This window comes from Frieseomelitta varia, unplaced genomic scaffold (genome assembly GCF_011392965.1).
Source record: "Frieseomelitta varia isolate USP_RPSP 00005682 unplaced genomic scaffold, Fvar_1.2 scaffold_154, whole genome shotgun sequence".
NCBI lineage: Eukaryota > Metazoa > Arthropoda > Insecta > Hymenoptera > Apidae > Frieseomelitta > Frieseomelitta varia.
In genome coordinates this window covers 635,805-661,220 of record NW_025109239.1, presented here as the reverse complement: position 1 = coordinate 661,220, position 25,416 = coordinate 635,805, and the positions used below count along the sequence as shown (strand labels likewise).

Here is a 25,416-nt window from a genome sequence, read left to right as displayed (position 1 = left end):
GAAAATCTCAAGCTAGTTGCCGCAGATTTCTGATGTTAAAACAGGGACAAAAATTTGTCCTGTAACGAAAATTTATCTTGTAATGATTTGTTGTTTGAAATGAAGATTCTTCCGTTAAAGAAGTCGCAAATGGAAAAGAGCAGAAGAATAAAATATTTTGAAAGTTATTATCCAGGATTCTGTAAATAAACTCAATGTGGTTTTGCATACTTTAATTCTAGAAAAATAATAGACTATTTGCTATTATTATGTTTATCTGAAAACACATGACATGTAAAGAAGTAGAAAAATAAAATTTAATATTTTTGCTTCGTGTGATAAATCATAAAACAATGCATAAAGGAACTCTACAGGATTTGCAAACAAATGAAGTGTCAGTACGTTTTCTATGAACTTTGCACTCTACAACGTTTCTGTGGATATTTTTTTCCCTTGACTGTGTGATTCTTTCCAAATGACGTGTTTTCATGTCACCTGAATATCTGTAAAAAAGATCATGATGAGGTGTTCAACCTCCTGCTGTTGAACTGGTTGATGGTAAATTTCTGGGGCCATTATGTCCAGTATCGCAAGCAATCCATTCTTCTGTCAGAGTTTGTAAGTATTTTGAAAAGGTTATATCGGTATGTGGAGTGAGCTTACGATATGTAATAAATGAGTTGAAGAGAGCGCAAGAAACATGAACACTTTTTTATCTACTTTATTGATATATATCTTATGTGACGACGCGCATATTTTTAAAATGAGTTACACAGCGGTGACATTGATTACAAATAAAGAAAGAAGAAAATAAAACAGCGAAAAGAAATATATTGTAATCTCAGTTGTTAAGAATCAACCAAAGCAAACGGTCGTCATAAAGATCTTGTTATATATAAATTAAAATAGTTATTGTTACAGTTTCTTTTTAAATTTTGTAATATATTTATTTAAAGTAGTAAACCTCTATACTTAAAACGTAACTAACTTCATTCTGTAATCTAATAGCTGTTTGTTTAAACTTGTTGTAGAAAAAGAAAATGCACGATTTGGTTAACAATTTTTTATTTGATGTCAATTTAAAAAAAAAAAAAAAAGGAAAATCAAAAAGGAACATTTTCATCATATTTTGCTATAAACATCTGAAAAAAAGCGCCATACAAGCTCATAAAAAATTGTCTGATGTGTATAGTGAGGTTTTCAAACTACAGCAGTAAGTATTGGTTTGCTAAATTTCACTACTGATGAGGTTTTTCTTTTTTTTCGAAAAAGTCATCCAATCTAAGTTGTGATGCAAATGGATTAATAATGATCCCTTCGTTATCGATGAGATATCTTGTGTCCCAAAATCGTTCATGATTAATCCTATGGATGAAATATGTATCTTGTGTCGCAATGTTGTTTATGAGGTATGTACTATGGATATAGTATTGGGTTATCCGAAAAGTGCTGATTTTCGGTAGGTGGCATTAGAATGGGTCTGAATATATTTGAAAACAAATGACATATGCACTTATTCTAAAAGGTGATACTTCAGGTATATTTAGAAAAAAAGTTTAGTTAAGGTTCATTAATATTTGTTAATTTTACACGCTTTTAAATATGGAAATAAACAAAGTTTAGTTAAGGTTCATTAATATTTGTTAATTTTACACGCTTTTAAATATGGAAATAAACAAAGTGCATTATTGGCATTTGATGTTTTTCTTTTACCAGAAAGGCAAAAATGCCAAACAAACAGGAAACAAGGTATGCGCTGTTTATGGTGAAGGTGCTGTGGCTGAAATAACTGTGCGGAAAAGATTTTTTAGGTTTAAAGCTGGTGATTTCAATCTTGAAGATCAGGAACGCCCGGGTTCCACCAACCAGGCGCTCCACCACTAACGAAGATCAGATCGAAACACTAATTGAGAATAATCCACGCTCGTCAATTAGCAGAAATGTTAAAAATATCAAAATCCACCATTCACAAGCATTTTGTAAAGCTTGGCTATATAAACCGTTTTGATGTATGGGTACTCCACCACTTAACCGAAAAAATCTGATGGATCGCATTTTAATTTGCGACTCGCTCTATAAACGCAATGAAGAAATACCGTTTTTGAAGCAAGTAGTGACGTGGGGGATGAAAAATGGATTATTTATAATAATGAGCGAAAAAGATCTTGGGAAAAGCGGAATGAATCATCTTTAACCACCTCAAAAACCGGACTTCATCCGAAGAAGGTCATGCTCTGTGTCTGGTGGGATTGGAAAGGAGTCCTGTATTATGAGCCTCTACCAAACAACCAAACGATAAATTCGGAAAAGTATTGCTCACAATTAGGCGAATTAAAGACAGCAATTGATCAAAAACACATGTGTCTTTAACTACTTGACAAAAGTTGTTGGAGCTTGTTTGGGATCTGCTATCCCACTAACCGTATTCACCAGACCTTGCACCCTCAGATTTTCACCTATTTAGGTCATTATAAAATTCCCTTAATGGCAAAAAAATGTTAACTCTTTGGTCGAAATAAAAAATCATGTTGAAAAATTTTTCGCCAAAAAACCTGAGAGGTTTGGAAGGATGGAATATTTAAGATGCATGATATATGGTGAAAGATTGTAGAACAAAATGACAACTATACTATATAATAAATGTATATCGAAATTTAAATGCGCTGTGTTTGAAATTTCCTTAAAAAAACGGCACGAACTTTCCGGACAATAATATCGTTCATGTGACGCTGTGGAGATATTTTACGTTCTCGTTTTTCAATATTTACAATTGAATGTCGTTTATCAGTCGCTATTTCGTTTCTATATTAGGTTCGTATCGTCAGTTTTCATTTAGCATCCATGAGTGCAGTATGTGAATGATAATTCGACGATTTACGAGACATCGCATTATTTAGGTAACTAGGGTAACTTAGATTAAATTACCGATAGCAAAAACACTAATAACATGCAATGCAGTGAGAAGACAAACGACATTCCATTATTGGAAACATTAAAATAATTTATTAACCTTTTGAACTCATATTCTGAAGAAATTGGAAATTTGCTACACAATTTGGAAATTGTTTTTAAAACTGTCACATTAAAAAATAAATTATACTATAGTAATAATAATAAATACATAAATAAATAAATAAAAGATTTTAGGGGCTCTAACAATAAGTTATTGAGGAAACATACTGCATTTTGTCGCGACCGATCGTGAATGTGACGTGTGTTGCAGAAGTAGACTCGTCAGTTGGCCGAACAAAGATGTTTCGACTACTGTGGCGAGCATGTCGAAGTTATACAATGCGATTGGGAAGGTAGTTGTTTTTTTTTTTTTTTTTTTGACAAAATTGCACCGCCGGGCAAGGTCAGTCCGATAAAATAATATTTTCGCAATTACTTTATGGAACTAAGATGTGTCTCCCATTTTACAACGTTGCCTGTAAGGAGGTGTCTTCTACAAAGATATTGAATTTTACCCTTGTATATTAATTTATCTAATTTATTTTAAAATAAATACAAATGGACGCAAATTTGAAAACAAATCGAGTTCAAAGAGTTAAACCAAGATAATGAAAAATATCTACGTCTATAATGAATTTTGAACTGTACATCATAAACTGTACACATGTACATAGATAATAATAACGAAGAGTAGTAAGTATCCTATGACCTAAAAAGTAGTTTCCCTGGTATTTTTTCAATTCGAAGCTTACTGAAGTAATAGTAAATGAAAGTAATAAATACGGGAAGAAAAATTATACAAAAACTTTTCAAGGCCTTACTAATACGTATTCTTTATCAGCAATGTTTTATACATGAGTATAGTTGACTTACCTACTATACTATAGCTATGTATTCGAGTACTGATTCAAATTTGAATTTGTTTGTGTTAAATTATATTGATAATAAAATTTTTCCGAATTCTATGTAATGCGTGGTAATAACAATATTTTTCCTTCAAGGTTTTCAATTGATAAAAGACGACATAATTCGTCGGTGGCATTGCAAGAGCGAAATTGCGAAGTGAGATAACTCGTCAATGGCACTGTAGAAGCGGTGTTATAAAACGAGATATCTCGTTCAAGATAGTGAAATTTAAATGAAATCTTCTGGAAAACTGTCGGAAAAGTCGAAAACGAAGTATATTAATTTTTTTTTTTGGAGAAAGATATAATAACATCGGCAAATTTTTTTATTAAAATTTGTTTCTAAAAAAAAAAGAAAACATTATTCGGCTTTTTGAAATTCTTGAGAATTCCGATTTTCTTAAATATTTCGAAATTTTCAGGAATCCCGACAATTTTACATGACATTTTCGGGTTTTCGTACATTTGCTGATTGAATCCACACAATTTCTATTATATGAAGAAAAAAATTACTGGCAGAAAAATCAATGAACTCCTATTATGTGAATTCCAATTATATATAATGTCCCTCGACAAATTCATATAAACAGAGTTCTATCATATTATGAAGATAATTGTATTTGTTATACATGTGCGTTAAAGACTTTATTTTCTGTCAATTAACTTTAAATATAAAATCAAGATAAAAGTGAAATAAAGGAGAATTTTCTGTGTACATCTAGCAAAGAAAATTCTCTGAAACGAATGAAATAGGTTTTATAATAGAAAATAAAATAAAAAAACATTTATTATTACCTGAAACAGATGTTAAATCTTTTTTTTTATTTCACTGAGTTTGAACAATTTTCATTTTCGTTCCGTATAAACTAAAATAGCAAGTGAGATAACAATCAGCAATTTCCAGAACTATCATCTCTCTTAAACAGTTCCAAATGCGCATCTGTTAACGAGGTAATACCTACTATCCATAAAATATATTGGCATATTAGTGTTTATTTATTACTGTCCTTACCAATCGTTAAACTTGAGAGCTCACATGGAGTGTGAATTGTTATACTAATGCTTAAGATTAGGTTTATTAGATACATAAAACATACAACACATTTACTATTAAAGATTGTAGAACCAAGCAGAACTGGACTACTTGCTTTGGATTGCAACATACTTAGATATTTGTATTCATTACTGACATCTTATTTGTCTTTTATTCGTTTGAATTCTGATATCAATGTCAGAACGTCTCAGAAGCCAATTAGTGTAAGTCGCTACTTATTAGAAATAAATTATGCTATGCAAGTAATTTCTTATTATTAGTTGATGGAAGTTGATGGAAGAGTTTAATCATTATAATATAATCACTATTACAATTAAACTGTTCCATTCATTGAAAGTTTTAACCATAGAAGTATATACAATACAAGTCATTTTTAACAAAAAATAGAAAAATCTTTGATTGGGATTGAGTTGCCTGAACCCTCCATATAATTACTTGCCTCAATAAATGTTTAGATAAGATTTTGGATTTTACAAATACTTTGTAGACAGTACTGTATATAAATGATCATTAGTGAATTATTTCAAATATTTGACGTAATTTAAATATAATCATCATTGTTGTATTTTTCAAATAAAATTTATATTCGTTAATATTTTCAATGTATTTATCCATTCTCATATTTGTATAAAAAAACCTCATTGAGTGTGTGAGGGAAAGACAGAGAGAGAGTATAAGATAATATAGTAAATGATTTGTCGGCTTTTCATAAATTACACGCAAGTGCATAAGTTAGTTTAAATGAACGTGTAGGCTGAAAACGAGCAAATTCTTCAGAAATGATGCTTTTACGTTTCTCATCATCTTCGTTATCGTGATTTTTAAAATTCTTTAACGCAACTAATTAATCATCTGAACTATGTTCACTAGAAATTGGTTCGTTTTTTAAATATATCAGATTTCTAAAAAATCCAATACCGATATAATTAAAAATATTTTATTAAAAATTTGAAATATAATATTTTACTTTTTATTCTATGTATTTTGGATTTCTTTACATGTTTCAATAACATGTATCTTATTATAACATTAAGTAATATTAGAAAACGATAAGAATAAAGAGACATTACATATTTTGTGTAAAAAAGTTGTCATAGATCTATCAACAGTATGAACCTTTCAATTTAATAAAATTAAAAATATCAATTTAAATATAGGTTCAATAAGTGCTCAACTTGAGTATTTTTAGAATTTTTCAAAAATAATAATAAATTAATATTAAAACAGAATATTATTGAAATAGCATGGAATAATATTAATATTAATATTTAGTATTAATATTAAAAAAAAATTTATATTTCTTGTACCTCTTGGAATATTTTTTGGAATATTTAAGTTATATATTTAAAATTTCATTAATATTTAATTGAAAATCTGATTGGTTAATTAAATGTTAATATAGAATTAGAAAGGATTTGTATTTGGTATTAAACTATATACCTTTTATGTTTATGTATAAATGTCTGTTAGTTTCATAGTAAATTAATTAATTGTATGTATTTCTGTTTATGAATTTTCATCATTACTTAAGTATTACAATTTGGTTTAATTTTTCAAATTTAAAAAAAGATTGTAACAATATCTTTTAATCTACTATAGCTTGTATTTCTAATAACTTCCTCCAATTATGTTTATTCTTTCCAAAACAACTTTTCAAATTTAAACTATTTATTATTTACTATGTATCACTGGAACTCTATCTACTACTGCTACTGAAACTCTTATCAATTATAATTAATATTGTAGAACGTTAGAAAGAATTATAAAATTTTTTTTTGTAATAATTTCAACTTGTTTGAAAATATTCTGAAGTTATAATTTATATATATTATATTATAAATAATATAATAACATAACATGCATTATAAAATTAGACATTGTATTATATGGATCTGTCTAAAAAAAATTATTAATAACAATTCGTAATAACTGAAAAGATGAACATAATGAAACAAATGATGTATGAATAAGAAAGATAGATAAAAATATCTTAGATAAAAACTATTAATTATTAAAATATTTAAGATACTGCTACAGAAAATAAACCTTACAAATGAAATAGATAAAAATAATCGTAATTACATTAAACGCATAATATTTAGATAATTACATAGAAAAATATGTATTTATCTCGAGTGAGTAACTGGTATTCCTTAAAATTTCTGAAAATTTTTAGTAACTAGAATACTTTAATCTATGGCCATTTGTTGAAATTTTACTTCACCCGGTATAATACCACATTGGGTTATAAGCTTGGTCGTAGACTAATGATCTCGAGGTCTGCGGTTTTTGCCGGCATTCTACAACATTCCCATTCGACTGGATTCTGCTCTTGGAGGCTCCATGATATTATTTTCTGTCTATATAGCATTGTGAAGCACACATTATTCAAGTTTCGAAAACATTTTGTATATGATATATTTAATTAAGATTTAATTTAGATTCATTTTCTCTGTACACTTCGCTTCTATTTTTTACTTAATTTTTTGTCAGAAAAAAATATTTTAACTCCATGTAAAAAATCATAGGATTTTAACACCTAAAAAATTTTGAATTTATTTGAATTCATTGTGGATGTAGTATATTGTATATTTCAAGCACGAATTCTTAGTTATTATAAATTATTTAACTTGGAATTATTTAAATTACTATAACTTCGGATTTGTATAATTTTTCATTTAGTGTTAAAATTAAAATTAAAAATTGAAATGTATAACATATTTAAAGACATAGATGAACCACTTAATGATATCCAAAATATAATAATTATCTAAATAATTATCTATATGAAAATTGATATGAACGATATAATTATAATACCGTATCTTCAAATAGAGATAAATGGCGAGATAAATTTTTGGTATTAAATTTATATAGGTTTTGAAATGTATATGTATTATACGTACATGTAATATATTATACGTATCTTAAAGTTAAGATCTATTTTTAACTGCATTTCTTTTTTTTTCTTCTATATTTTCAATAGATGACAGTAAAAGGGAAACATAAAATATTCAGGAAAACTAACATATGTTAAAAACTAAAAAATATCATGTATTAAAGTAATGTTTGAAATATTGTTCGATATTAACAATAATTTTATTGTCAACAGTTTAATAATTCATACTGGTTAATAATTTGAACATTCAATAAATTGTATTTCATAATATTATTTTGAATTTTATGGATATTTTCACTTCAGTCAAATCTTTTATTAAACTACATTATTTTAAATTCCCGTAGTATTCTATGCAGAAATAGCTTAAAAAAAAAGCTAAAATTTAAATTTTTTAGGGTAGATCACGAAAATAATTTATTGCGTGCATTTTATCATTGAAATTTTTAGTGCTCTATAAGAAATAAATAAGAATCAATCATAAAATATATAATTAAAAACTTATAAAATCTACCAATTTCGTATCTGAAACGACTATAATCAATCACAGTATATATTTTTCTTCAATAATGTGTATATTGCAGATACTCCCAACTTACACTTCATAAAAATAGACTTTCTGAAACCTTCAATTTGAAACGAATAGATGATGATATTAATTTTATGTTTTATTTTTTATATACGTTATCAAAATATGTAAAAAGAAATACAGTAGAATTTCATTTATTTAATCAAATTTTTGTCAACATCCGATTAAACAAACTTTTATATGAACTTTAATTATATAAAATATATTATTTGTATTCCATTAGAATAATGGAGTTATTCAAATTTATATAAAATGAAATTTGCTATATTTGATTTTTTAATATATTTATAATTATTCGGCAAGGTTGCATATCAATTTTTTGTGTAGAAGTAATTTATATATTTATACTATAAAGTATAGAAACAGATATTCTTTTTATTTGTATCAAAGCTTTATTTAGAATCTTTTTATACTTTTTTTATTTTAAATTTTTAACTTCAATGAAATGAATTTAAAACTATCTCTGTATATAGGAAGATTGAGTAAAAGTTTTTGAAATCAAAGATAATTTGAAACAATGTTTTTAACTCATCTACATCGTTAAGAATTTTGAAATGTACATGATGTAAATTTCATATATGTTTCAAAAATATAGATTTGACTTGATCTTTATTTCATTATTAACGATAAATAATAAAGTGCTGAGGATAATTCATACAAATTTTATTTTATAAATTAAAAAAATAAAAATGTTACTAGTTAATTTGAATTAGAGAACCTGATTAAAATTGGTAGTTAATCTAATACTATAAAGACACTGATTTCTTTGTTTTTTATAATGTGTTTAGAAGCTATGTTCATGATAAATGTGAAGCGTGTGTTTGTATAGTTTGAACCAAGCACAGACGAATACTCAGTATTTATTATATTCATAAATATACACACATATATATAGATTCAACATTTGTTTCTAAAATGTTATCTTTTGAGCATATTGACGAATAATTTAAGTGAATCTGAATTTTGCTCAAATAGGGTATAAGTTTTACGAAATTAAGTTGAATTAATGTCTTTTAAGTCAACAATTTTCAAATACATATTAATAGTTTAATACTTTCGTGTAAATAATACAAGAACACACTAACTGAAATATAAAAAATATGTAGTTCCATATAAAAGTATCGATACTTTTGAAAACTTATAAAAACTTTGAAAAAATATTGTATCTCAATAGTATAATTCTGTCCGAAGGATTTTATACATGAAACTATGACGGACTTACGCCAGGTTTACATTGCTATTCGCGAAGCTATATTCGCCGACAGAATGGACACTTTTGCGAATCGAGTTGATTAGTGAAGAGCGAACTTAAACGAATGTCTGTTCAGAAGACAGTATATTAAAATATTTGTTTATGAACTTTAAGCGTATCTGGACGTGTTGAAATATTGAGTTTAGTATTTATATAACATATTGAGTTTAGTATTTATATAAAATATTGAGTTTAGTATTTATATAACATATAATATTATACTTATTACATTTAATGTTAGTATAGTTTCCATCAGATAGAATAAATGGATAGAAATGCACGACAATTTTGTATGTGAAATTCATATATAGTACTTATGATACGTTTATTTGAAATATGGGGAGTATCTTTATCATTGCACTCTCAAAATTTCGAAAACTGGGAAACAAGAACTTTCATTCTGAATACCCTTTTCTTTTAACAGTGCGAAAAATACTCATAAAGTAATAAAATTAAGTTGAATAAAAATTAAATGCATGAGGGAATCTCAGTACATAACTTTTCCAAAGTTATTTCTAGCATAAATAAATACACATATCAAATAAGCAAACTCATGATGCATCCCATCAAAATAACTTTGGAATTTTCGTGGTATATAGGAACTCAAAAATCATGCTCCTTGGATAGAAGATTTTCATAATTTTTCATTATAGAAAGATTCAAGTGAGATCGAAATAAGTTTCTCTTTGAATTAACAATGAAATTCCATTCAGAAATTACCTTAATATTTCTCTTAGTATTATCGAATAATTTACAAGTGTAAGTACATAATTAAACATATAATTATATTTATTTATTCGTGATATACAAACATTTATAGTAATCTTTGACTAAAAGTTCCGTTTCTCATATACAGTGTATAAGAAGAATATAACTGAATCAATAACGATGATAATTTCAACTATTATAACTAAAAAAATCATATAACAATCTACTTGATCTCATTTTAAATTATAAAATTTCCATAAATTTGTTTTTTTCAAAGATGATTTTACATGATGCAATAAATGGGAAGATGAGAATTTACAATTTTTTTCGCGATTAGATCTTCCATAATTTTGATAACTAAAGATATTTACAAGTCCTTAGAACTTGCTATATGATTTTTTTTCAGCATTTTACTGAACTTCGATTATTAGGATGAAAAATTCGAGAAATCCTAATATTTTGTTATTTAATCCTAATGTTCAAAGTTCAATAAAATGGTGAAAAAGAATCGTACAGCAGATTTTTAAGAAGTTGTTATAGAGAGGAAATTTCAATTTTCAAAATAATGATGGATTTAACCATGAAAAAATTTTTGGCTATACTAAGATGTTCAAACTTGTATTTTGTATTTTGAATCACTGAAGCTGAAAATCAAAGTTATTTTTCACAGATATTCAAAAGTTTTCGAGATATTCAAAAAATTTATCGGTATCACTATAATGAATTTGTACACGTATCTGTGGCACAGCCAATACGTTCGCTGCTGAATAGTCTGTACCAATCTCTCATGCGACTAAAAATAAAAGAAAAGAGATTTGGGTTAAATTTCATTTTAACCGGTCATTGCAAGGTGATCAATACTGATGTATACATTATTGCAAATGCACAATTATAAGTATACATTAGTAAAATTCATTGTAATGGTACTAACAATTTTTTCTATAAATACTTCGAAAAGCGTGTATTTCTGTGAAAAGTGACCTTGATTTTCGGCTTCATCGATTCAAAATATTTCTGAAATAAAAAAATTTCAATCCAAAATTTTGCTGCCCATAGTATATTCGAATTCTTTATTATTTCCAAGAGAGAACTTTTATATATATTTTTTTATACTTTTTCACCCCCGTTAAACTAATACCTTTTTTGTGATTCCTTGATTTCACATCAGATTCATGAATTGAAATTTTGCATCAAACGATCATAAAACGTAAATGTAATCTTGCGATTCTTTGATTAAATATCAATTTTTTCCTTGTTTTCTATCAGATTCATCTGTATTTTATCCAATCTCCTAATAATTCCTTGACTTTGTGCCAAATTTGGCAATACGAAACTATAGTTATATTTATGAAATATTCCTCACTGGGTTCTCATGCTGCTCGAAGCTTTAGCTCGTAGTATATTTAAGAAATATACATTTTTTATTTTGTATTTTGAATTTCTAATTCAATCATGGTAACTGTCGTGGTAAAAATCAAAATTTATAATCAGTAACTGGAACAATAACATTATTGGTGAAATGATCAATATGAGGACCAATTCTGTTTCATTATGTTAACATTGATTATATACAATAAAGACAATAGATAGAATAAAAAAATATCAAGTTATTATATTATTGACTTTATTCTTTAGACTTAATATAGGCAAATTTTTGTTTATTTTGATAATTATAAAATGCTAAAAAAAAAAGAGAAAATTTAATCTAAAGGAAAAATTCAGAAAACATTAACTGAATATTTTTCGTCAAAAAATTAAGAATTTTTTAAGAGAGGAATTAAAAAATTAACATACAAATAAAATATAATGCTAGAAAAACAAATAATACTTGGAAATATTGTGTTGTACAATATTAATATTTAAAAATTTTAATGTAACACTGCAATGCTAACATGTTTGAAAAATTTTAAAGTAAAAAAAGATATTGACATAAAAATAATATTTTGAGAAATTATTATAAGGATTTTAATAATTAGAATTCATACTGAAAATTTTATACGTAATGATGACATTGTAAACTGAGATACTGACGTATTGATTAAAATTTGAAATATTATTGTAACATTTTTATTTTACAATAAATCAAGGATCAAATTATAAGAAACATATTATATACAAAGTATTTATAGTTTAGATCCTTCTGTTGAGTATGAAAAATTTAATGTAATGCTTTCTTCCAATATTTTAGAAAATCAGCCTAGAAAGTAACACGTTTCCTCTTTGAAAATCATTTTTTATATAAATCCACTATTCTCATGAACATTTCTTTAATATTCGCTGTGCAACAATATATTCACAATTTGACAAATAATTAATATTGTATATGTATTTTAATATTATATGTATATTTTGTATCCAAATGATGAGTTAGAATACATCTATCGTAATAATACAGATATATTAGGGGCAGGCAAGAAATCGAATTTTATGTTTATTGCTCAAAAAGTTTATTAATAAGAAAGCTTATTAATAAGAAAATCACATTTTGGTCAGAAATCACATTGGGTCAGTTTTTTAAAAAATTACTAAGGAAACGTAACTGTTTATTGTTGAATTTTAATGTCACCTTCAATAATGAATAAAAGAAATTATAAGTCATTTGAGAGTTACATAGTAATTTTGATTTTTTATTCAACAGAAAATTTTGTTTGGTTATTTTTCTTAAGTTAGTTATTATTATAAGTACTAGTTAACTTTTGTTAATTAGAGAAAGTGCCTGAAAAATTTTAAAGACTACTATGATGGACATCTTGTATACATATTGCATATTTATTCTCTAAAATGGAAAGGATTAAATAATAATGAAATAATCAATCCATTAATAAACATGTTTTGTTGGAAATTAATACGTCAGTATATACTCAAATAATATGCATGACAATTTCTTATAAAAAATTAAGTAAAAATTAAAGAAAAAAATTTTTTTCGCGACTTATGTAATTAAGTAAAGGATGATTTTTAATATAAATATATGGTTACAATATACATAACATATTTTGCAAGTAATTAAAATGTTAATTTTAACTATATTAGTTATTAATAATAATAATTAATATTACTATTTTATTACAGTGTAGAAATCCATAAATTTTATAAATAATAATAATGTAGCTTTGAAGAGTGAAAAGTGCAAATAAATAAGTGTTTTAGACAAAAAGCTCGAGTAAATTTACAGATCAACTTTTGTATCATATATATGCACATATAATATAAAGATTCTTTTCTTTACATATCATAAAGATTTGCCTTTAGATACGAACTTTATTTGACGAATTGCTTTGGTTGGTTAATTTAACAACAATTTACAGTGTTATCAAGTATTCTATGAACGGATAATTTACAACTAGCATGATATACTGAATATTTACTTAGGTTCATTTGTATGAACTTGGTGAAAATAAAAAATAAATATAATTAGACTTCATATAATAAGAATTTACTAATTTTTACCCTTTATTAGTCACAAAAATCTGTAACTGAAACTTATTTATTATTTATGTTGAGAATATTAATCTCAAAATGTAAAGAAAATTTTTCAAAAAATTAAATGACTAGCCAATTTGAACAAAATTATATTTAATATTATTATTTATGACATTATTCAAATATCAATAAAACAATTATGATGCTACTTTAACCCAACATATGATTTTATTTAGGTATATTTACAAAATCTATTTAGATATAATAGATTTGAAAGAGAATAACATTGACACAATAGTAAAAATATGATAATCAGAGCTTCTGTACATAGTTCCAAAATATATACAATAAAGATACGAAAAGATTCGTAAGTATTACGACTATACAAGGGCGTATTTCTTAGGCACATCTCGTGCCTAAGAGATTCATATCAAACCGGACATGCCGATGTAACTTTTATAGCTGTTTCCATGGGAATTAGAGTAAATTACAAGTATGCCTGTTGACTCGCTGTCTTTTAGACTTTCAATTTTTAAAATAGTATACATCGTATTTGGGAAATGAAAAGTCGTGAAAACTTTTCACAACTTTTCATTTTTTGGTATATATTTATACTTGAAGAAAAATTGATTTACATTTAAGGAAAGATGAGAGGATAGAAACAAGTGGCCCTGACAGCACCTTTAGAGTCGGAAGAACCAATGACTAGCAACTGGCGAGGGGCCCTGAACTTCGTGTTAAAGGTATATACCTACTGGTCCAGAGCGCCCTTGCCTTCGCTTCGTCAGTTTTTTCATCGTCTGCTCTCAGGCTGCTGCTTTTAAAGCGATCGTCACGGGCACCGCGCTTTTAAGCGGCTCTTTCATAGCAGGTGTATACGCATGTCTTGTATGCTGTTGTTCCTGCTATATCCTACTCCTACTATTTTTCTTCAATATTATTTCTACTCATTAAAAATGTATAAATAACACACGTATTAAAAATTTATGCAGTAACGATGTATACCAATGAAAATTGTCATATAGTTATAGACAAATATTTAATTAAAAATACTTCTTTTATATGTATGTTTTTGTCCAATATAAATATATGTGAATTCCAATATTCTATCGTAAAATCAAAATTTACATCGAAACCTTTATAAATAATATATCAGAAAAAGGCTAATGTTAATATTCTCTCTTCGTCTATCGAAATAATATATATTTTCTGTAGTATTAGCAAACTGAGAAATGATTACATAACATACATCACGATTACATTACGTGGTGTTGGATATTTTGCTTATTTCAAATACTTTATAATTTATTATGATCATTGAAGAACAGAGGATGCCTTTTCTTTTTTTAGCATCGTAGTTCTTATTCTCATATCTATCTGTTCAAATCAAACAATTTGTATTTAAAAATTACTTTTATGTAATGCATTTACACGACGTAAAATAATGAAATGATTAAGCGTCTACATAATGAAATGATTTTGCATATAGAATATCAATTTTCCCATGTATCTTATAACAGGATCAAGTCGAAAAGAAAAAATTTACGTTAGTAACTATACGAATAATTATAAACTTAATTAACAGACATAAAACATTAAACTGTCGTAATAATGAATTATCTAAGTAATACACAATTTTAATACTTATTTTATAAATTCTTTTCATTGTCTAGTTATTATTTTATTTTTTCAGATAATCATTATTTTTATATTGTAGGGGCTTTATCTAGACATTAACTATATGACAGCTGTGCGTATACTATTCGTAATTATTCTGTATATACTATTCGTAACTATTTATAATATTAATTTGAAATTTCGAAAATTTGTGTATACTTTCTCATGCTAAATATTTATAATTCAAAATGTTCAAAAATTATTTTGGTACATTTTGATATTATAGAATAAATAGAAAACATCAAAAATTACGAATTTAAAAAAAATACCGATACTTTAGGTTTTTTCCAAGAATTTTGCATAAAAAAGAATTAATTTTTATTTATTTATCATATGTAATTTTAAATTGACTCTTGGAAAATGGAAAATTTTCTAAATAGTCAGAAAAATGATACTTATTAGTATTCACAATTCCGATATGTGAATAATTCAAAAGTCATCCAGATCGGCAACTTTTTGGCCGGTGGTTCAAAAATTAATAGTTTAAATGCATATTATCAATACTGTGAATTCTTTTGCAATATTTTATCCTTACATTTGTATCTATTTTGAAAATGAAAAAAAAATACATTGTATTATATATATATTAAGATTCAAGTACTTAAATGATAATCGATTTGAAGTAAATCAATTTCTAGTAAATCTTAACTAATATAATTACGATTAATTCACTTAAAAAAAGAAGAAGAGAAAAGAAAAAGAAAAATCAAACATATGTAAAAGGAAATAATCTCAATGAATTTTTGTTTTCTCAGATATAACGTATATCAATAATATTACACAAAATATTAATCAGTTCAAATTTTGTACATTATAACAAAATTTGATATTCTTTATGTTACGTGGACGTAAATTTGTGCATGTTTGTTTTTAAGAATATTTTGTATTACCTAATATTTTCGTATTAATTAAGCATTTGTTTGTATGATATTATTTGTAGTCAATATTTTGTATTAATAATTTTTCAATTTTCGTCATAACAGCTATATGACAATGTTAGCTAATTATATCAAAATAAATTTATTAAAAAAATAATGAATATTTTCATTTGCAAACAAGTTTTATACAAATATTATATTATAAAGACAAAGAATGAGTTTGAAACTAAATAATTTGCTCTATGCTTTATAATTATTTTAGTACAAAAACATTCATTGTTATTAATCATAACAAATTATTTTTATCGATAGAAATATTACAGAAACTTACCTGACGAATAGCTGTTCTTGGTTATTTACTCTCCAGGATACCACGGTAGCTCCTGAAAAACGAAAAATTTTGTACATTATAACAAAATTTGATTCTTTAGTTACGTGGACGTAAATTTGTGCATGTTTGTTTTTTCGATCAAAATTCAATTTTTCGATGTTGTTCATCTTTCTATTTGACATTAATTTGAATGGAAATTTTTATTGCACACACTTATTCTAACTGTCAATAGTATTATCAAAAATTGAGGAAAACGTACGGCGTGTTTACAATGATTAAGCGAATACGTTAAAAAAAAAAAAAAAAAAAACGTTGACGCCTATTTAATAAGTAATAAAAATGATCGACATAGCTGGTTAAATTTTTAATTTATAGTAAATAATTTAATTTGTAGATGCATGTGCAAACTCGCAGACACGTTATGAAAACACCACAAAAACTAGAGGTTAGGCTTGAGTAAAGGCGCGCACACACTTTGTCTTCTTATAAAAATGGGACACAAATCTGAGAGCGGTACGTTGTCAATAAATCTTTACGATGTACTTCTTTCAAACTGTTTTTCTACGCGATCATTCTTTGTCGAAATTCTTTTTATTTTCAGTAACACCTTATGATGATGTGGAACATTGTTTTTCAGGATAAAGATGATCGTCAAATGTGTTTGTGCATGCATGTATATGTATACCGCGGTGTATTTGTTTACGTCTTTACACGTTAGTCCAAGTAAATTTTAATAAAACTCGATAGTCAACTCGCAGATCTAGTGGTTTGTTGTAATATGTACGCGCGCACACACACCGTGTAAATTAATCGTGCAGGTGGTATTGTTGCCCCTGTCGAGCACGACAACGCTGGTAGCCGCTGCCATGTTTAAGTCGTGAATGCGCCGCCGACTCCTCGGCCAACGCAGTCAACCTTTGTTCAATGCCCCTAGTTTATCCCCACCATATTTCAATTTACTACTTTAATACACAAGTCATTTATCGTTGAGCACCATCTATGGGATATTACTGTAACCTCATGTAGAAGCAATGTTTCGATAAAAATGGTTTTCGACAATGAGAGTATAGTACGATTGTAAAAAAAGAAGAATCGTTTTACTTGATATTGATAAAAATGAAATTCCTTTATTTTATATTTAAAATCTTTTACTGCTAAATGCATTCTCTTATTTTTTTTCATCATCAAAAACCAGTAATAAATTAAATATGAATGGTTTACATGTTATAATGATACATTTTCTTATTTATGATTTTTATCATAATGTCATCTATGCTGAATAAGTTTTGAAATAGATTTATCGACAAAAAACTGTTTTGTTTCATTCTAAGATAAAATAAAACTCAATTGTAATACAAATAAAGCGAAACAGTATCCTCGTTGACACATGTTTAATAATTGTTTTATTTATAAATTTAATTGAAAGAAAATGTGATATTTATAATTTCACTTTGAAATTTCCCGCCACAGTCTAGCCACGGACCAATCACATCATGCGGTCGCTATATTTCGAAATGGCAACATGGGGTTTGTTACGTGAGTTGAGAACATGGCATCGTTGCAACAGTGGGTCAGAAGACAGGACCGGTTGACAGAAAGTTTGGTATTCTATTACGGTGATGTGTCGTTCGTTGTGTAGTGTCATCGTGCGTTATATCAACTTGCCGGAAAATTTACTGAAAAGTCGCATGTCAGCGACGATTATTATTATTTACGACAACAATAACGTGAATCGAAAGTAATTAGCTGGCAGTGTGTGGTGTTGTGGGGCAGGAGACGATGAGGGTCGGGGGGATAATTCGGGTGGCGACTTGAGGGCAGAAATGTTGAAATTTGGTAGTAAAAGTGACGTTACGGTGGTGCATCGCGCCACTATTCGACTTCTAGACGACGCCGAAATTATCCACTGCGACTTTCAGGTGAGATATTGGTTAAGTAAGTCACCCCCCCACAGGATCGTCTATTGATGGTGCTTGTACACACGCTTTCACCCCTTTTCGTTCTTGCCGGTAACGATCGCTTAGTTTCAAACAAGCTGAGAATTTACCGGCTCGTGAACGCCTAAATATGTCTATAAGTTAGTTGAAAAAAATATTCCGCACAGGTCTGTATTTAAGCGAAACAAGCATTTCGATCGATTCCAGAAAGTGACCGATGTAACTGTTTATTTATTCAAAAATTTTTTTTCTTTGTTAGTTGCGATACGTTATATAACAGATTTAGCGTTTTTGTACTTGTGCATCGTAAACATGAGTCGTGTGATCAACTATGTCTTATGTAAAGTTATATTCCAATAGTGTTAGTAGCATGACAAGATGAAGATGTCGTTTGCTTTTGCTTGAAGATTTTCGATTTTGGAATAATGTTTTAAAATTTATTAATTGCAATGTTTTTAGTTGAGGATTTCATTAAATTCGATGATTTTTCAGTAAACTAAATACAGTTTCGGAACAGTTAGTATATTTTCGTGTGCCAAATCGTATTACGTTTTAGGTGACGTATTCAACTTGATATTTTACTCGTACTGTCTACTATGTATGTTATTTGCATATGCATGTATATATGTATCTATATATCTATATACATACATATGTATGCGACCAATATTGATGGTTTTCTTAGGCCGTAAGCCACGTGCACATATCGACAAGAATATTACAATAACATGGAATATTCTTCTGATAATTACAATATTATAGAATATATTATTCTGATAATTGTATATACGTTTTTGGTATTAGATATTTTGATACTTTATTGGACATTTCCATTTTTATTTTCCCATTTTATACACAAAAGAGAACATATGTATGACGGTACGTATGCAAAATCATCATGTAAAAAATATGTATATGTATATATTTTAAGTAGATATTTCTTTGAATATGTTTAATATTTTAACAATTTTTAATATTTTTATATATTAAAGTATTATATGTATTAATAATAGCAAATACAGAAAAATAATACATGTATATTCGATATATATATATACACAGATGTATATACTCGGCAAATTTTATGTATCTTTATTTCCTTTATTAGTTGCAAAATTTTCACTAAACATTACAAAATAATATAATTAATATTAAAAGTTAAATAGATGCCATTAAATAATGGTGTGATGCCAAAAAATGTGTCCATTTTTATAATATTTATAACTTATAATGTGACTAGTCATAAAGCTCGTGGCGCGTGCGTATGTCATATTATATACATACATATATGAGTTTGGCACGAATAAAATGAAATATATACATAAGTATAACACAAATATAATATATATTAATCTATATATCTAATTATACATATGTATATAATTAACATTGATGTATGTTTCAACTCTACTATATGTTTGTTTTTAAGTTTTCTTTGTATACAATTTTTTAAATTAAAACTGTCATAATTTGAATGATTTATTGTTTGCTTCATCATTATTTCATTCATTAATATTTAATTATAGATATAACGAGTAATGTAATTTGTTTAGATGTTATTATGTTTGTGCTTGTGAATTTGTTAATTGTAATTCAGTAAACTTATTTTTGTTATTTATGTTTAACATAATAAATGACATATGGTAGTCTTCATATATTTTACAATTTATGTTATGCAATATAATATAGTCTAATACATAATGGTACAGTTCATTTGAACAATTCGACAATGTTATGTTTTCTCTTTCATGAAAATAACAAGCTACAATTATTATTAGTAGCATAAATACATTATCATTTAAAAATATTTGAAGCTATACATTGTAGCTAGAGTTAAAGATTCATCGTGATATGCAACAATGAGATGTGTGTAATTATCCGAGATTATGAAACTATTTACAAGCTCTTTATCTTCAATTTGTTACATAATAAGTATTATTAATATTATATATGAAGCAATAAATCATAAAAATATATATATATTGTTATTAACAATTAATAAGAAAGATTGAAGTAAGTTGATACAAAATCAGGTTGATGCACTGAAATTATTTGGCTATTATATGGTATACATGTATGATCAGATCATTCAGATCAGAATGATATATATGGAATTTATTGTTTATTATGATAGAATTAGACTTATTATCTAAAGTAAAATAAAAAATAAATATTTGTGTTGACTTCTCAATTTGTTTGAAGAAAACATTCATATGCTGGATAAATTTGACTTCTTATTAAGTTACTTGAAAATAAGATAATTATATTCTGTTATTTTGTTTTTATATAATGACTTCTTGTGGTGTAAATAAATTGTTGGCGTGTAAAATGCATGTCATGAAATTGGTTTATATAAAATGCTACAAAACATTTTTAATCTAAAATACATAATAAATGATTATACATATATTATATATTATTGTTATATGTATTATTATATATATATATGATTGTTACGCAAATTTGGAAACTGACTAATTTTTTAATTTCCTATCGACTAAATTTTCTGTTGTTTATATGCATATGTAGCTGAATTAGAATTATATTACTAAATTACAATTATAATATTGAAATAATATTAATGTATACTTAGTCACACAAGTAGTTACTGTAGAATCTCATGTCCTTTGTTTGGATAATAAGACAAAGTAAATAAAGATAACAGAAGTTGATCAATTATAAGCTTATTACTGTATTAATCTTTTGCACTATAATCATTTTCGTAGTTTGCATTCTTTGTTGTGTTCAAAGTGTTCTCAAAATGCAAAGAGTTAATAATCAAAATATTTTATATATGTATAAACGCTGTGCTGTAATTGATACATTCGTATTTTTGTAATATATATGATATTAATTTATATTATAATATAATGATATTTACAGTTAAATAGGCAAAATATATTTGGTAAATTTTTAGTTTAGCGATTTTTCTCAATTTCGTTGACTGTTTCGTTGGTTTATAATTCTTTTTAATATGACATTATTCCTTTAAAAAATAACAAAAACTATATGATTTTTTCGGTCTCCCCCAATTGATTTTTTATTTTAGTGATAAAACGAATTTCTTATTAAAGAAATGTTAACGAAATAGTTAAAATTTTAAGCATATTAATATAATAATTAATTGCAAAATTAATTGCATTAAAAATTGAAAAACTTATCAACTTGCTTTGGTCTTTCCTAATTTATCTAACTATAATTTGTAGTTAATTTCATAAGTACATAGAATATATTTGTAGACCGTTAGTTTCGTAAGAACATAGAATATTATTTGTAGTTATTAATTTGCTATTAATTTTACAAATTGTTTTATATACATACGTGTGCAAAAGTGAAATTTCTGATTAGAATTAAAAAGTAGAAAGAAGTAAGTTCTAGAAAAAAGTAAGAAGTTCTAGAATACAGCTTAAATCGGTACGATAATACAAGACTTCTGTGGTCACAGTCAATTACATTAATGAAAGGAAGTAAAAAAGTACGGATTATTTGAAAATTCTATATAGGATCCCAAAATATTACTCCCAAAATGTTACTGTACATACTGTGCTAAAAACTTCATTTTCACTCATGTAAAAGTCTTTGAAAAAAAAAAAAAATGAACTCAGAACTGTCAAAATAGAGATTTTACGCTTTAAAATGAGACTAAGTAGATTTTTATATGATTTTTCTTTATGGAGTTATAATAGTTTAAAACATATTTTTCGTTGATATTGGTTCATTTATATTATAATATATTGGTTTACTAGTATAAGGGTGAGCCACAAGTCATGATATGTAGAAGCAAATTGGGCCAGGGTGATTCTACAGTTCAAAACAGTACGAAAAACAAGAATGAAAATTTTCGTTTTCGAGAAAAACACATTTAATTAAAATCAGTCGAGTACACTAAATTAACAATTTGGAATCCGTAGATTTTCGCGGATTTTGCATAGCAAGACTTTTAAATGTCTCTGCTAGAAAATTAAAAAATTTTTTAAAATTATTTTCACGATGGATTTTCAGAACAAAATGCTATTTGGAAACTAAAGATAATAAATAATAGTAGAAATTGGCCAATTTTTGATTTGGCTGTTAACGAAATTTTTTTGCAAGAGATAATTCTAAATATTCCAACGAATCGAAAATGCATAACTATATATACTGAAGATGGTGGAAAAGTTATAAAATAATTTTCTCTTGTGTGTGTGTGCGTGCGTGCGTGTGTGTACGTATGCTTCAATTCGTTATAAATATTTTAATTTAATTTCTCTCATTCTTGACCCTTTAGAAACCATATATTTGAATTCATCTTAAGAGTCATTTTTATATGACAAACAAACAAAAAAATAGCATTCTATATAAAAAATTCGTGAAAAATATTGTGAACATAAAAAATTGTTATATACTGTATTGGTCATAGCAAACCGTACCAACTGTCCTGTGCCATTTTTCTCTCTTGTTTATCAGTTCCGAAAAAAATTCTGAACAAAAATAACGCAAACACCTGGTATTATATATATACAGTGGAGGACAGAATTCTGTGGACAGGTGGTATTATAGTTTGAACGTATCAGCATTAGTGTCATATCCTTAAATTTCATTTATTATGTATCCTCATAGTACATTATTTAATGAAAAATTAAAAATAATATTTACTGTAGGGGATGCGTTCCTCTGCCCTTGGTCTTATAGGACCATTAAATGTAATGTGCAATTGCTAAAATTACTTTATGGGATTAACCTTGCTAATAGTCATAAAATGCCTTACCTTCCTAAAGATATCATAAAGAGATATATTGGTCTGTATAAGAGGCGACTCCAACACGCCGCGAAAGAAAAAAACAATTCAGTAAAAACAGCCCACAACAACAGTACACAGCAGCCAGCGAAATATTCAGTAAGTGCAACACCTAACCACGTGACAAAAACCTTCACCGTGAATCCCCAAATTTATATTTTTTTACAAATAAGCAATATTAAATAGGAAAGTCAGCTATTTGTCGGATAAAAATTTGTTTCATTACTGCGTCTATCTGGGGAAATCCTCGTATTTCATAGATTTTCTATGGGGTTTCAGTCGGGGTTCTGTGCCGGCCATTCAAGTAAATTGATGCTCGAGTTCTTTAAAAATTTTTTGGTTTCTTTTGGGTATTTTTTTTTTAAATGGGATCGCATCGACTACGAGGTCTCTAACGACATGCTGGAATTTTTGCTTCATATTTGGTCGAAATTTGAATAGTTGGGTCTTCTTTAGGTAGCTGATAACATTTTTTTAGTGTTTCTGGCAGGTTAGGGCGGTGTTTCGGTTTAATCTGTATTTACTTCTTAGGTTTAGATATTTTCTGCATTCATGTAACAAATATTAGATGGTAATTTGTTGATTGTAAGTGTTGCAGAAAGGTGGTTCTGTTTTGGCTAAGAAATATTCATGTGTGATCTTGAAGTGTCCGATTCTAAGTCTAGTCATAGCTATCCTTTCTTTTCTGCTTATATTGTAATTTGGTATTTTTTGGTAGAAATGATGTGCTATGTCGTGTATTTTGGTTCTGTTTGTCGTAGTCCAAATTCCATTCTTCTCTTTCAAATTTGATCGTTGAAGATAGTAGGTCTTGGTGTGGGATTGGGATGTTGGTTTCGTTTGTTCGATCTGTTGTTGCTTCTTTGGCTAAGTGTCGGCTTTCTAGTTTCCTATTCCTTGGTGTGAAGAGATCCAGGTGATTATTATTTGTTTATGGTCGTTAGTAAGTTCGGTGTATGTTTTCTGGATAATTTGTGTGACTTCGTGCTTTTTTATGGAATTGATGTTTGTTATCGCGGTCAAGGAATCTGTGTAGATTACTGCTGGTAGTTGTTCTCTTAGATGTACCGTAGCGTTTCTGTACTGCGTAAGTTTCAGCAGTCAGGATAGATGTGTTTGGAGAGCCGTTGTTTTTTAGTGGTATTTTCTGTAACAATTGCGAATCCAATTCCGTGTTTGGTTTTGGAAGCGTCTGTGTAAATCTTGTGGTAATTCTTATAGGTGTTGTTTAATTTCAGAAACTCTTGTTTGTGTTCTATATTGCTTTTTTCATTCTTTTTGTGATTAGCCAAATCAGTGTTTATTTTATTTTTGGTGTTTTTAATGACCATGGGGCTATTTTTCCGTAGTTGCGTTCGATAATTGGTGTTGAAGTAATTTCAAGTGTATTGGGATATCCTTTTAAACTGATGCAGAATGGTGCCGGGAGTTTTGAATTTCTGTTGGGTTGGTTAATTAATCTGTCGATAAATGTATTGTTGTATGTTGGATTATTTAGTACTGATGTTTTTTTTTATTGCATATCTTAAGCTAAGTAGTTTTCTTTTCTGTTCGAGGGACATTTCTTTAGTTTCAAATAGTTAACGGGCTTGTGCGGTAGCGTCCTGTAGCTAGTAGAGTGCCGAGTTCTGGATGGGTTCAATTAGTTAGATTATGTTAGGTTTGGTTGAATTTTATATTATTGATCCGTAGTCCAATTTGCTTCTTATTAGTGCTTGGTAGGTTTTTATTAGAATTTCTTGATCCGCTCCCCAACTGTGGTGAGCTAGGGCTTTTATGATGTTAATTCTTTGGGAACATGTTGGTTTGAATGATTTTAAGTGGGGGAATCATGTTAGTTTTTGGTCAAAAGTAAGACCGAGTAGTTTTATGTTGTTGACTGTTTATCTCGACTTTTTCCATATATAATTTTGGTATATTTTGGTGCAATTTTCGTTTTTTGGTAAAAACTATACATTTAGTTTTATGGAGGGAAAATTTGACTTTTTTGACTATATTAGTAGTTCGTTCAGGCTTGCTTGTAGTAGCTCGATTGTTGTGTTTATGTTTTTTCTACTG

The 25,416-nt window shown here is 27.3% G+C and overlaps 2 protein-coding genes across 6 annotated transcripts in view; one reads left to right on the top strand and one right to left on the bottom strand.

Annotated features, from left to right (window-relative positions):
- Nucleotides 1-17,584, bottom strand: part of LOC122536087 (glucose-6-phosphate 1-epimerase) — a 31,680-nt gene extending 14,096 nt beyond the window's left edge. The window contains exons 1-2 of the mRNA XM_043668153.1: nucleotides 17,443-17,584; nucleotides 16,645-16,696 (exon numbers count right to left, since the gene is read on the bottom strand). Of these exons, the coding sequence (XP_043524088.1) occupies nucleotides 16,645-16,696; nucleotides 17,443-17,512 (122 nt within the window). The 5' untranslated portion in view covers nucleotides 17,513-17,584. The remainder of the gene's footprint in view (nucleotides 1-16,644; nucleotides 16,697-17,442) is intronic.
- A 577-nt stretch (nucleotides 17,585-18,161) lies between these two features.
- The window catches only part of LOC122536064 (FERM domain-containing protein 5), a 71,825-nt gene continuing 64,570 nt past the window's right edge, over nucleotides 18,162-25,416 (top strand). For all 5 annotated transcript variants that reach the window (XM_043668125.1, XM_043668140.1, XM_043668132.1 and 2 more), the window contains exon 1: nucleotides 18,162-18,563. In XM_043668125.1, the coding sequence (XP_043524060.1) occupies nucleotides 18,468-18,563 (96 nt within the window). In that variant the 5' untranslated portion in view covers nucleotides 18,162-18,467. The remainder of the gene's footprint in view (nucleotides 18,564-25,416) is intronic.